At 61.7% G+C, this 13,552-nt stretch overlaps 1 protein-coding gene across 2 annotated transcripts in view; it reads right to left on the bottom strand.

The window, feature by feature from the left end:
• The window catches only part of SLC9A8 (solute carrier family 9 member A8), a 71,412-nt gene that overhangs the window by 4,226 nt on the left and 53,634 nt on the right, over window positions 1-13,552 (bottom strand). For both annotated transcript variants that reach the window (XM_062204344.1, XM_062204345.1), the window contains exons 11-14: window positions 7,603-7,719; window positions 5,604-5,686; window positions 2,674-2,785; window positions 782-1,002 (exon numbers count right to left, since the gene is read on the bottom strand). In XM_062204344.1, the coding sequence (XP_062060328.1) occupies window positions 782-1,002; window positions 2,674-2,785; window positions 5,604-5,686; window positions 7,603-7,719 (533 nt within the window). The remainder of the gene's footprint in view (window positions 1-781; window positions 1,003-2,673; window positions 2,786-5,603; window positions 5,687-7,602; window positions 7,720-13,552) is intronic.

Genomic DNA, 13,552 nt, shown 5'->3' with positions numbered 1-13,552 from the left:
ACTCCCCAAATGGCCACAATGGCTGGAGCTACGCTGATCCGAAGCCAGGAGCCAGGAGCTTCTTCCAGGTCTCCCTCATGGTCGCAGGGGCCTAAGGACTTGGGCTACCCTTCACTGCTTTCCCAGGCCACAGCAGAGCTGGATGGGAAGTGGAGCAGCTGGGACTCAAACCTGCGCTCATATGGGATGCCGGCACCACAGGCAATGGCTTTACCTGCCACGCCACAGCACTGGCCCCCTGCTCCACTTCTGATCCGGTTCCCCGCTAACACGCCTGGGGAAGCAGTGAAGATGGCCGATGTGGTCGGGGGACCTGGGTGGAGTTCCTGGCTCCTGGCTTCAGCCTGGCCCACCTCTGGCTGTTGTGGACACTTGGGGAGTGAACTCCGAGGATGGAAGACCTCTCTCCCTCTCCCTCTCCTCTGTTCCTCTGTCCCTCTCTCCCTCTCCCTCTCTTCTGTTCCTCTGTCCCTCTCTCCCTCTCCCTCTCCCTCTCTTCTGTTCCTCTGTCCCTCTCTCCCTCTCCCTCTCCCTCTCTTCTGTTCCTCTGTCCCTCTCTCCCTCTCCCTCTCCCTCTCTTCTGTTCCTCTGTCCCTCTCTCCCTCTCCCTCTCTTCTGTTCCTCTGTCCCTCTCTCCCTCTCCCTCTCTTCTGTTCCTCTGTCCCTCTCTCCCTCTCCCTCTCTCCCTCCCTCTCCCCCTCTTTCCCTCCCTCTCTCCCTCCCTCTCTCCCGCCGCAGCCCCATCACTCCGCCCTCCCCCTCGCCGAGGCCCGGCACTCACCATCTTCTCCGTCTTGCTGAGGTTCACGTCCTTCTTGCTGCGGCGCCGCGCCCGGGCGTCCTCGATGTCCACCAGGCGGATGAGGGGCATGGTGCTGCCGCCCAGCAGCAGGATGGTGAAGAGCACAATGATGATGGTGGTGGTGCCCACGAGCTGCCGCTTCTCCATGGGCTCCAGGTCCAGGTGCAGGCTCAGGGCGTAGGGGATGGCCCCCCGCAGGCCTGGGCAGGGACAGGGATGGACAGAAGGCAGAGGCCAGGTCGCCTGGGGAGCTTGGCCTGGCCCACGCGTTCTCTACCAGACCACTGAGCGCGCTCACTCCAGGGAGCCCCGGGGAGGGCGGCAGGGTGCAGAGGAGGGGGCCCAGGCCCCTGGTCTCTCCACTCCCCCTTTGCAGGCTGGCTGGGCAGGTCGGGTCGGGTAGCCTAGGCAGGCAATACTGCCCAGTGCCCGTGGGGGGGGGGTCTGTGGGCCGCTGGCCGCCCCAGGCAACCCCGCAGGTGCTGCGACTCCCCACGGCAGACCGCAACTCTGCATGAAGACAGCACAGAACCTAGGACCGAGCCCAAGAGTACAGGGCATAGCCGGGGCTGCCGGGGCACAGGACACATGGGGAGATGGCAAATCCCCAGTCAGAACTGCCCCAGCCAGCGCTGTGGCACAGCGGGTTAACGCCCTGGCCTGCAGTGCTGGCATCCCATATGGGCATCAGTCCCATTTCCCATCCAGCTCTCTGCTATGGCCTGGGAAAGCAGTGGAAGATGGCCCAAGTGCTTAGGCCCCTGCACCCATGTGGGAGACCCGAAAGAGGCTCCTGGCTCCTGGCTTTGGATTGGCCTGCCTCTGGCTATTGTGGCCATTTGGGGAGTGAACTAGCAGCTGGAGGATCTCTTTCTGTCTCTCCCTTTCTCTGTTTGTGGCTCTGCCTTGCAAATAAATAAATAAAATCTTAAAAAAAAAAAAAAAGAAAAAAGAGGGACATCTGAGATAGTGACAGGTGCTGCTGGTGAGAGGACACGGAGCGGCCTCACCCCGGCCCTGCCCTGCCCCGGCCCCGCGGGCACGCTCTGAACAGGGAGGCCTGCAGAGCTGGTGGGCAGGGCGGGCGCCGCGGCACAGCAGGCTAAGCTGCTGCTTGGGAAGCACGCATTCCGATGTGAGCACCGATTTGAATCCCGGCTGCTCCACTTCCCATCCAGCTCCCTACCAACGCGCCTGGGAAAGTGGCGGAGGATGGCCCAATGCTTGGACCCTTGCACCCATGTGGGAGGCCTGGATGGAGTTCCTGGCTCCTGGCTTTGGCCTGGCCCAGCCCTGGCCACTGGGGATGTTTGGGGAGTGAATCAGTGGACAGAAGATCTGTCTCTCTGCTTTTCTAAATAAATAAATAAATAAATAAACCAAAACAAAACACCTCTGTGTTGCTCAAACATAAACGTAAAGATGCAGAAGGATTTATGAAATCATCCCATCGTGGGAAAAGCAGAGAAACGGGATAAAACAGCGGCTACCATAATGCGAGTCAAACCACCAGAGCCTCATGCCAGAAGGGACCCGAGGACTCACTGGCACGTGGACAAAAACTGTCCCAACCTGCACCTGTCTGACTTGGCGCCCACGACTCCAGCCCAGAAAACCCACGGCTCCCCCGGGCTGCTCGCACCGACCTCTCCAGGAAAGCGAGGCGGGGAGGCAAACCCTGGCTCCGCTGCGGGATCACACGATCCCCAACAAGGCCTCTGCTCTCTCTGGACCCAGGCTCCCTTATCTGTGGAGCGACCATGGAGAGGGCACCCGCTGAGCGGCAGCGCCCATGGTTCGGGCCCTCCCTGTGCACGGGGGTCCTTCCTCCAGGTCTCGGCCCCCCGCCGGGCGGTCAGGAGTCGGCTTACCACTGAACCACATGATGAACATCATCTTCGGGGTGATCTTGTGATCGCGGAAGAAATTCAGGAGGTAGGAGAGGGGGAAGATGTTCACGGCTCTGCCGAACAGCACAAGCACCTGTTCACGGCAACAGAGCGTCTCAGACGAAAGCGCCTGGCTCTTCGAGCGGACGCCTGTCAGCTAATGCCGAGCGCGCCACACACCCGCTGCCAGGGCAGGGCGGCCCGCAGCCGTGTGGTGTGCTGCTGGCGACGCCTGCTCCCAGGGTGCACCCTGCATTTCAGTAAGGGAAAGAGAAGGCTAACAAGGTGTCCATGAGGGCGTCCGTGAAGACAGCAGAACAAAGCGAGGGCCGAGGCCGTGCAGAAGTGTCCAGAGATTAACTTAAGGCACCCTGATTCCAGAGGTGCCCCGGGGGACAGGCCTGGGCTGACCCCCCAACAGGCTAGCTGTGCAGGGCCAGGCAAGGTGCTTCCACCGCCCCCATGGCCCACAGGGGGAGAGGCTGCCACGGGCCCTCCCAGGCATGGAAGGGAACACGTGGGAGGTTCCACAGGAGGCCGGACACCGGGCCTAGCTGGTGGCTGCTACGGCTTTTGGCTCCCACCACCTGCAAAGGTATGGCAGTCGTAACTGCAGCAGGATGTAGCTGAAGTTGCGTCCCAGTGGATTCTCAGGCCCGTTTATTAATTTGCTTTCATCTTCTTCATCTTGGTTCTCACCAGGACTTGAAAAGGATGCCATTCACCTGTGTGTTCTTTAGCTTCAAGTTAATTCTTTTTGGCCGGTGCCGTGGTGTAGTGGGTAAAGCCGCCGGTCTGAGTCCCGGCTGCTCCACTTCTGATCCAGCTCCCTCTATTGCACCTGGGAAAGCAGCAGAGGATGGCCCGAGTGCTGGGGTTCCTGCTCGCATGTGGGAGACCCAGAAGAAGCTCTTGGCTCCTGACTTTGGCCTGGCCTGGCCCAGCCCCAGCCATTGCAGCCATCTGAGGAGCGAGCCAGCAGATGGAAGATCTCTCTCTCTCTGTGTAACTCTGCCTTTCAAATAAATAAATAAATCTTTGAAAAACAAAACGTTAATTCTTTAGCGAGTGAGGCTGGAGCGTGCCTTGGGCAGTGTGCTGGGCAGAGCCCAGTCGGCAGGGACTGCTGCCCAGTGCGACATTTCCAGGCCACACAGCGGAGCGCCAGGCTGTCCACCTGTGCTGTGTTGCTAACTTTAGCCCTTACGACGCCCTTACACTGTCTAAGGTCCGTGTCACGGCCCCCATTTTAGACAAGGAAGCTGGGGCATAGACAGTGTGAGAAAGAGGTCCCAGCGGTCAGGGAGGCAATGGCAGATCCAACCAAGTCTTTCAGCCTGGGTCGAAATCAAGGCCCCAGCTGTTGAGCGCGGGGCAGAACCTGGAGGGTGGGGCCGGGACGTGTGACGAGCACGGGTGCCCCCACGCAGGGCCAGCCTGGGCCCAGGAGCTCAGGGGAACTGAGTTTCCCCCCAGGGCGGCCTCTCCCCTTCCTCCCCTTCCTGTTCCAGCGCTGAAATCCCATCTCCCGTTGCCAGACTTGCATTTCAGGTTTGACTGCGGGTGGCCCCTTTCGCCCCGTGAGCACACTAAGGACCACCGTGCTTCTGTGAAAGACCCCCCCCCACCCTGAAGTCCTGGACCCCGAGCCTGGACAGGTAACAGAGACAGGGAGGGCAGCGGCCCAGACCACAGCGGGAGCGACTTCCCCCGGCTCCTCCTCTGGTCTCAGTGTCCCCAGATGCAAACAGCTGGGCACACAGAACCCCTGCAGCTATGCTTGCTAAAGGCAGCTGGCAATAAAAGCTAACTGACGACAAGTCACAAGTCAGGACGCTAGGGAGCAGCCAGGTAGGCCTCCCGCGTGCCTTCAGGGAACAGAGGGTACAAAAGGACAACGCGGAGATCCGCTTAGGGACAAGGATGGGCATTCAGCGGGAGGAGACCGTCAGGAAGAGGGGCTGGGAGCCCTGGCTGAACCGCGCTTCCACGGGAAGCCTGGGGAGGGTGGCGCCTTCCGTGGGACGCGTACTATCCCCACTGCACTCCCCCAAAGCGGGGACTCTGTGGCAATGACTCCATTACAGGCCTCCCTTTGGTCAAGGGACGTGAGGCCAATCACACCGCCCCCGTCACAGCTTCCTCTGGGCTGACCCCGTGGCATGGGCGTAATCTGTTTTTTAAAGATGTTATTTATTTGAGAGGTAGAGTTACAGACAGACAGGAACACAGAGAGATCTTCCATCTGCTAGTTCACTCCCAAACTGGCTGCAACGGCTGGAGCTGAGCTGATCCAAAGCCAGGAGCCAGGAGCTTCTTCCGAGTCTCCCACGTGGGTGCAGGGGCCCAAGTGCTTGGGTCATCTTCCACTGCTTTCCCAGGCCACAGCAGAGAGCTGGACCGGAAGTGGAGCAGCTGGGACTCGCTGGCACTGCAGGCGGCGGCTTTACCCACTATGCCACAGCGCCACCCCCCCAGACATAATCCTAAACCAGGCGCCCGGGGTCAGGCTTTGCAACAGACAGCTCGGAGGAGCTGGCGCTAGGAAATTCAGCACCTTCATGTGGACCACCCAGGAAGGACGGAGAAGAGAAACGGTGCCCAGCTGCACGGCCACTGAGCACGTGGCTCCCTGCCTGGCGTGGCTCCGCTCTTCCACACGGAGTATTTCTGCGTGGTTGTGACCACTCACATAGTCAGTTCTGAAATCTGCCTTTACACGTGAACTTGTACTTCTTAAAAAGACCATCCCACTAGGGATACTGAGTTACCTTCCCCCTTCTCACGTTTGTGACAGGAGTGTCTACGTAGCTGCTGACTCTGGACAGTTGACAGTTACATAGAGGAATCTAGAACGTGTGGTTATTGACCTACAAATAAGTAGTTAAATAAAAAACAAGCAAAATACTCACTATGCACCAGATGACAAAGGAAATTTCAAACTTGTGTGGGAAACTAAAGATGGACAGGCCGAGAAACGCAAACACGCACGTCTCTGAAACAGACCAAAGGGTGGGTTACCCAGCCGCCTGCGCCCTCCCACGTGAAACCGAGCCGCTCAGCGAGCGTTTTCTGGGAAATCCTGCAGCTGACACCCCGGTCAGGCTCGTACTTCCAGTACACCTCCCAATGCAGTGAATCAGCTGGCAAATCCCTTGGCAAACGCGCACGCTCCCGCCGGGGAAGACGATCAACACGGGAATCTGTCCATTGGCTGATCACTGTGATTAGCCAGGATTCCCGCAGACGTCGGCGCCGCCGCGGGAGGAGTGGGAACGCGCCCTTGTCACTTTCCTGCCAAGGACGGCCTGGACGCTGCCGTGAAGTTTAGGGCTTCAAACCAGGAAGAGACGTTTCCGTCTCCTGCCTCCACTGCGCGAGCCAGGAAGAGCTGCGCAGCGCCTGTGTGGTCTAAGAACACCTCACACGGTCCCAGGCTCCGCTTCAACCACCACGTCCCCAGCCCGGCCCAGCAAGTCTGGGGACAAAGGCTGTGTCCGAGCGGCCCAGCCGTGCCAACGGCAGTGCTTCGCCTCCGATCGGGGGTCTCCGCACACAGATCCGCCAGCTGGACAACGTGCTCCCCAGTTTCCACGGTGGAATTTTTTCCTATCTGGTAAATATTTTTGTGATCTTTCCGAATTAGCACATCGGGAACACACTCCATGCTTTATGCTTCTCCCCGGCAGCGTGAATCCTAGGAATTCGGACACGGAGTGGCTAATGTAACCAACCCTCTGGGGCTGGGCGGTTGGTGGCCCGTATTCCTGCCACTACGAGCTCCAGCTAACATCCCCGGATGTTCCTGGGTAACCTGTGACCTACTGAGTAAAGGGTGCACATGCAGACGGCACGGTGCCGGCACACGCCCGCCACCAAGGCGTGACTCCTACACCCACGTGCCAGAGTGGCTATCACCAAACCGCAACTCCGCCAATGAGACGGTTACAGAACAGCACTGGGTGCCAATGCGGGACGTTAGCTACGGTGAGGTCAGGGTCCCAATCCAGAGTCTCGTTTTGAGAGAGAAGGTGTGGAAAAATGACTGGCACGGAAACAGAGCCCTGGCTTCCAGACCTGCTTCTCGGCCATGAGACCGGGCGGGTCACCTGAGCTCTCTTCACTTAAGGTTCTGCATGGCCAGGCCCTGCCTGTGAGCCTGGACCAGTGCGCGACAGCGCATCAAAGTGAGGCAAGCCCCTTGAAACGCAGGGCAGATGCCAGGGCACAGCCACAGGGGGCCCACCTGAAGGGACACTGTCAGTGGCTCCTTCACCCCCACCAGAAACTGGGGGGAGGGGCGGGGGGCGGTCCGAGTGTGGAGGAAGTGAGAGCTCAAAGAGAAGTGGCTTAAAAGCAAAATGTGCCATGGTCTACGCCAGCCCAGGAAGTGATGCCTCCAACACAGACTCCCCCAAGGTCAAGTTCACAAGGATGCTCTGTGAACCAGGAGCTCTGAGGCCACGTCTGGGGACTGCCGGAACTCCACCCCCTTGGAAGTCGCACTGCTCGGTCACTGCTGAGTCTGCGGTTGATGACTTTGTAACCCGATTTTACCCAGGGTTGTAAACGTCTTTTTTTTTTTTTTTTTTTTAAATTTACATGCAACCCTCACCAGTGTGCTTTCCAAGGGATATGTTTTTGGAAATGTTTCCTGAACACGTGACAAATGCACATCTAAAACGCTCGCGCTCAGTTGCGCTCCTCATCTTGGGTCTTAAAATCCCAAGGATCGAATGTCCCACTTCCGGGGTGTTAGGCTTGCTTTACAGAACGGCAAAGCCAGGGAACAGAGCAGCGTTTGGCCCCGAGGGACTCTGCTGCCAGGGAGAATCTCACCAGCGCCAAGGACAGGGCGCAGGCAGGCGACTGCCCTGGGGAGGCCACAGCCAGCGCCGAGGGGCGACTCACCGCACAGGAAGGCCACGGTCCGCAGGGTTTGCTGCATGAGGATCTGGGTGACCGGGGAGAGGTTGTGGTGCGTGTAGTGCGACATCACGATGCCCGAGAACAGGATGGCCATGATGCCTGCGGGGGACGGGCAGAGCGCACACGTGAGCAGACCAAGGAGCACCTGCCACCTGACACCCAGGTCACACGGCCCCGCAGCCCGCAGGAAGGAAGAGCTGAGGCCGCCCGAGGGGCTCAGAAAAACGCCCAGGGCCCTCGCTCTGCTGGCTTGGCTGGCGGGCGGTCCAAGTTACGCCCCTCCCTCAGCCTGTTTTCTCATCTGTACGGTGGAACCAACAGGACCCGCTGGTGCTCCCGTGGGGAGAGGAAGCAGAGAGAAGGTGTGTTCGCGCCCTTCACGGCACAGGGCTGAACAGGCGTGTGCTGGCGCTGGCGCTGTCCCCGGCAGACGCGGGGACAGAGAAACCACTCGGGGGCTGACACGGAGCATTAAGAATCTGGACTGGACTTGGACTGCACCGAGATGCCGATGGCCTGCTGGATGCCTTACCTTCCGATTTTCCCATAATCACGCGTTACTGTTATACTAGAAAAGGATGCTATTTTATTTGTTTTTAAAGCTTATTTTTTTATTTAAAATTTATTTCTTATTTATCAGAAAAGCAGAGATTTTCCATCTGCTGGTTCATTCCACAAACCCCCAAATGGCTGGGGCTGGGCCAGGCTGAAGCCAGGAGCTTCATTTTGGACAAACACTACTACACGGCCTGCTGTATACACACTGCCCTACACGGCCTGCTGTATGCACACTGCCCTACACGGCCTGCTGTATACACACTACTATACACACTGCCTGCTGTATACACACTGCCCTACATGGCCTGCTATATGCACACTGCCCTACACGGCCTGCTGTGTGCACACTGCCCTACATGGCCTGCTGTATGCACACTGCCCTACACAGCCTGCTGTGTGCACACTGCCCTACACGGCCTGCTGTGTGCACACTGCCCTACACGGCCTGCTGTATACACACTACTATACACACGACCTGCTGTATGCACACTGCCCTACACGGCCTGCTGTATGCACACTGCCCTACACGGCCTGCTGTATGCACACTGCCCTACATGGCCTGCTGTATACATACTGCCCTAACACGGCCTATTGTATACACACTGCCCTACATGGCCTGCTGTATACACAGTACCCTACACAGCCTACTGCATGCATACTACCCTACAAGACTACTGTATGCACACTACCCTACGGGAGTGCAGACAAACCCTGCTCTTGGTGTCGTCCAGCACGTGTGCGCTGGCTGGGTGACAGTGGAAACTGGCACACTTCCTCTCCCAGCTTCTGAGGCCACGGCAAACTCCTCTGCCCTTTTGTGTTCCCTACAAAGGAGTCCAGACCAGGAGCCTGGGGCGGCGCAGGTACGTGGGAGGGGCGGGAGGCGCTCACTGGCTCCCGGCGCCATGCAGACAGCCAGGAGCTCGAGCAGGCAAAGCAGCTCCCGACGGCGGGGACCTTCAGCTTGGCTCTGAATTCCTTTGTTCCTCCCTGCCCATTCCTGCAGGCGACCACAGGACAGCTGACCCTTCCCGACCCTGCAACACCAGGCGAGTACGCACGCCATCAAAAATACAAGCGGGGGAGACCACCACTGGGCCTGGACCTCACCCGGTCGGCAGGGACCCGGCTGACAGCACGGCTGGGACTCACTTCCAAAACCACGGAGCTTGCACGTGGTACAGGGAGTTAAGTCGCAGCCTGCAACGCTGGCAGCCCATTAGGGATGCTGGTTAGAGTCGCGGCTGCTCTGCTGCTGATCCAGCTCCCTGCTGAAGTACCTGAGACAGCAGCAGAGGGCGTCTAAGGGCCTGGGCCCCTGTGCACACGTGGGAGACCCAGAATGGAGTTCTTGGCTCCTGGCTTTAGCTTGGCCCAACTCCAGCTCTTGCAGCCATCTGGGGGGTGAAACAGTGGATGGGAGACAGGGTGTTGTTAACTCATCCTGCTGGGAGACAGAACGCCCTGGACCAAAGGCAAGCCGGGGCCTCTCGTGGCCGCCCTCTCGTTCACCTGCCTAGGCTGGCCCCCTTACGGCGCCTATGTTAGGACCCAGGAAGTGGATACTCAGAGTGCCGTGTCTGTAGTTTGAGGTCACACAGCTAATGAGAACAAGAGCCGAGACTCACCCCGGGCTGTCTGGCTCCAGCAGCGCCTCAGACCTGACATTACATGCTTAGCAAGCCCGTGATTCGGGACCCCAGCGGGGAAGTCCTGCGTGGGGCCACTCACCATCGGTCCTTTGTGATGGTCAGGAAAAGGGTAGCCGATAGGCAAGAAAGGGCAAAACCACCGCGCTTCCCACCCGTACGCTCCTGCCAGCAGGCGGCGCCTCTGCACAGACCCTGGATGACACTCTCCCAGGGCAGAGAGCGGTGTGGCTGCTTCCTCCCGAGGCGCTGCCCCTGCTGCCGGCCTGCGTGGCTCTCTCTGTCCCCACAGTGTGGGGGGCACCTAAGGAAATGGGGTCTTGTGGACAGAAAGCCCAGCTGCCCGGAAGGAAAAACAAGAAAGCCCACCCCTGTCTTCCTCACAAATCCCGAATGGGGCCGGCGTACACACGTCCTTGCCAACAGGTGCTCACGGATCATCTCAAGGGTGGGGGACAGCACAGACCGCGGTAGGACAGCGCGGCTGGGGGGGAGACTCGCGGGTGAGGTTTACTGAAGTCAACCCAAGAGGGAGGCTGGTGGAGGACACTGGGTGAAACGGCCGGCGAGCGGGCTCAGGCTTAGAAACAAACCCCACGGGGACAGAGCTTTCTCCAGTGACAACAGCCAGTCCCCTCTGCTTCCTCCTCGGCAAGGCCTGCTCGCAGAGGGCCCTGGGGGACCCCAGACTGAGCTGCGGCGGAGAGTACTCCGTCCGTCTGAGTCACAAAATCCGCCGGGACTTTCGCTGAGCCCAGGAAGATAATCGCTACGCAAACCGCTGTGCTGCCAGAAACAACGAGGGACGCTGGCACAGTGCTGGACAAAAGGGAAACAAACAGGGTGGCCACTCTGCTCCGGCCCCCTGCTGGGCTTCCGGCCTGCAGGCAGATCACAGTGGGCTCGGTGCCAGTGTCCAGGGGCCCACAGCCTGTGTGGCTGCGCCGAGGGGCCCGGCGCTGGGCCAGCAGCCTGGGACCAGTGCTGGCCTGCACACGTGGGGGATAGACACACAAAGCTGGGTGAAGAAACACCCAAGGTGGCTTGGGGCAGGAACAGTCTGGGTCCCCCTCCGCCAGAGTGGGGCATGAAATGTTGGGGCTCAGAGAAATGACACCCCAAGTGTGGTTCTTGGGTGTGCCTGAGAACCAGTGTCCCCCCCACTCTCACCTCCTGAGCCTCTCCCCCGTGGGAGTGGGGAGGCCTCTGATTCTTGTTTGCGCCTTTACACTGGACCGGCCACAGAGGACACAGAGGACACAGCTGTCTCCCACCTGCCCCTGAAGTCTCAGCTCCCGGGGAGGAGACCGAGGCTGCAGCCACACTGAGCCCACGTGTCACAGGTAACGACCGTCCCCAGACAGCAGATCTGGACTGTCAACTCGGAGCTATTTTCTCACGCCTCTAGCACTCTCTCCCCGCTCCCCTTCCCCTGCGAAGAGGCTGTTTAAGCCTCCACCATCTGGACCCCCTAGGAGCCGCACACTGTGCCCGGGGCTCCCACACTGACCTCCCACTCAGTGGTCTGCTGTCAGGTCCCTGCGGGAGCCTCCACACAGCCAGGGGGAAGCGCCCCCTTCACTCCCATGGGGAAGCCGCGGAAAGAGCTCTGGAGTCAGCAGCAAAGCGCCCTTGAATCTGGCTGAGTCTGACTTGTGTGCGAGGGACAAAATCCCAGCAGGCTGGGGAGAACTCGGCGGGGCCCGCGACCCGGGGGAGAACGCGGCCGGGTCCACGACACGACACGGGGGAGAACTCGGCCGGGCCCACGACCCGGGGGAGAACGCGGCCGGGCCCACGACACGGGGGAGAACTCGGCCGGGCCCACGACCGGGGGAGAACTCGGCGGGGCCCACGACACGGGGGAGAACACGGCCGGGCCCACGACCCGGGGGAGAACTCGGCGGGGCCCACGACACGGGGGAGAACTCGGCCGGGTCCACGACACGACACGGGGGAGAACTCGGCCGGGCCCACGACCCGGGGGAGAACTCGGCCGGGCCCACGACCGGGGGAGAACGCGGCCGGGCCCACGACACGGGGGAGAACGCGGCCGGGCCCACGACACGAGGGAGAACGTGGCCGGGTCCACGACACGACATGGGGGAGAACTCGGCCGGGCCCACGACCCGGGGGAGAACTCGGCGGGGCCCACGACCCGGGGGAGAACTCGGCCGGGCCCACGACCGGGGGAGAACGCGGCCGGGTCCACGACACGACACGGGGGAGAACTCGGCCGGGCCCACGACCCGGGGGAGAACTCGGCCGGGCCCACGACCGGGGGAGAACGCGGCCGGGTCCACGACACGACACGGGGGAGAACTCGGCCGGGCCCACGACCCGGGGGAGAACTCGGCCGGGCCCACGACCCGGGGGAGAACGCGGCCGGGCCCACGACACGGGGGAGAACGCGGCCGGGTCCACGACACGACCCGGGGGAGAACTCAGCGGGGCCCGCGACCCGGGGGAGAACGCGGCGGGGCCCGTGACCCGGGGGAGAACGCGGCGGGGCGACCCGGGGAGAACTCGGCGGGGCCCACGACCCGGGGGAGAACGCGGCCGGGTCCACGACACGACACGGGGGAGAACTCGGCCGGGCCCACGATACGGGGGAGAACGCGGCCGGGCCCACGACCGGGGGAGAACGCGGCCGGGCCCACGACCGGGGGAGAACGCGGCCGGGTCCACGACACGACACGGGGGAGAACTCGGCCGGGCCCACGACCCGGGGGAGAACGTGGCGGGGCCCACGACCCGGGGGAGAACGCGGCCGGGTCCACGACACGACACGGGGGAGAACTCGGCCGGGCCCACGACCCGGGGGAGAACGTGGCGGGGCCCACGACCCGGGGGAGAACTCGGCGGGGCCCACGACCCGGGGGAGAACTCGGCGGGGCCCACGACCCGGGGGAGAACTCGGCCGGGCCCACGACCCAGGGGAGAACGCGGCGGGGCCCACGACCCGGGGGAGAACGCGGCGGGGCCCACGACCCGGGGGAGAACGCGGCGGGGCCCACGACCCGGGGGAGAACGCGGCGGGGCCCACGACCCGGGGGAGAACTCGGCGGGGCCCACGACCCGGGGGAGAACTCGGCCGGGCCCACGACCCGGGGGAGAACTCGGCGGGGCCCACGACCCGGGGGAGAACGCGGCCGGGTCCACGACACGACACGGGGGAGAACTCGGCCGGGCCCACGACCCGGGGGAGAACTCGGCAGGGCCCACGACCGGGGGAGAACGCGGCCGGGTCCACGACACGACACGGGGGAGAACTCGGCCGGGCCCACGACCCAGGGGAGAACTCGGCCGGGCCCACGACCGGGGGAGAACGCGGCCGGGCCCACGACACGGGGGAGAACGCGGCCGGGCCCACGACACGAGGGAGAACGTGGCCGGGTCCACGACACGACATGGGGGAGAACTCGGCCGGGCCCACGACCCGGGGGAGAACTCGGCAGGGCCCTGCCTCAGCAAGTGCTGCTCTGGAGCCGCTCTCCCTGCGTCCAAAGGCAAACCTCTAAAGGATTAACCTGATCCCAAGGGACTTCGGTACGCACGGAAAGAGATGGCCAGAACTCACAAAGCAATACAAGATCTCACGCTCAGCAGCAGTGCCTGGCATCCAATCAAAAGTTGGATGCAAAACGCGAAGACCAGGAGTAGAAGAAAAATTAATGGACAGAACGCATGTGGAATTGACGCAGATGGCGGAGCTGGGGGACGAG

Source organism: Lepus europaeus, chromosome 10 (assembly GCF_033115175.1).
Source record: "Lepus europaeus isolate LE1 chromosome 10, mLepTim1.pri, whole genome shotgun sequence".
Lineage (NCBI taxonomy): Eukaryota > Metazoa > Chordata > Mammalia > Lagomorpha > Leporidae > Lepus > Lepus europaeus.
The sequence above is the reverse complement of the archived record's forward strand: the minus strand, read 5'-3'. Positions and strand labels throughout refer to the sequence as shown.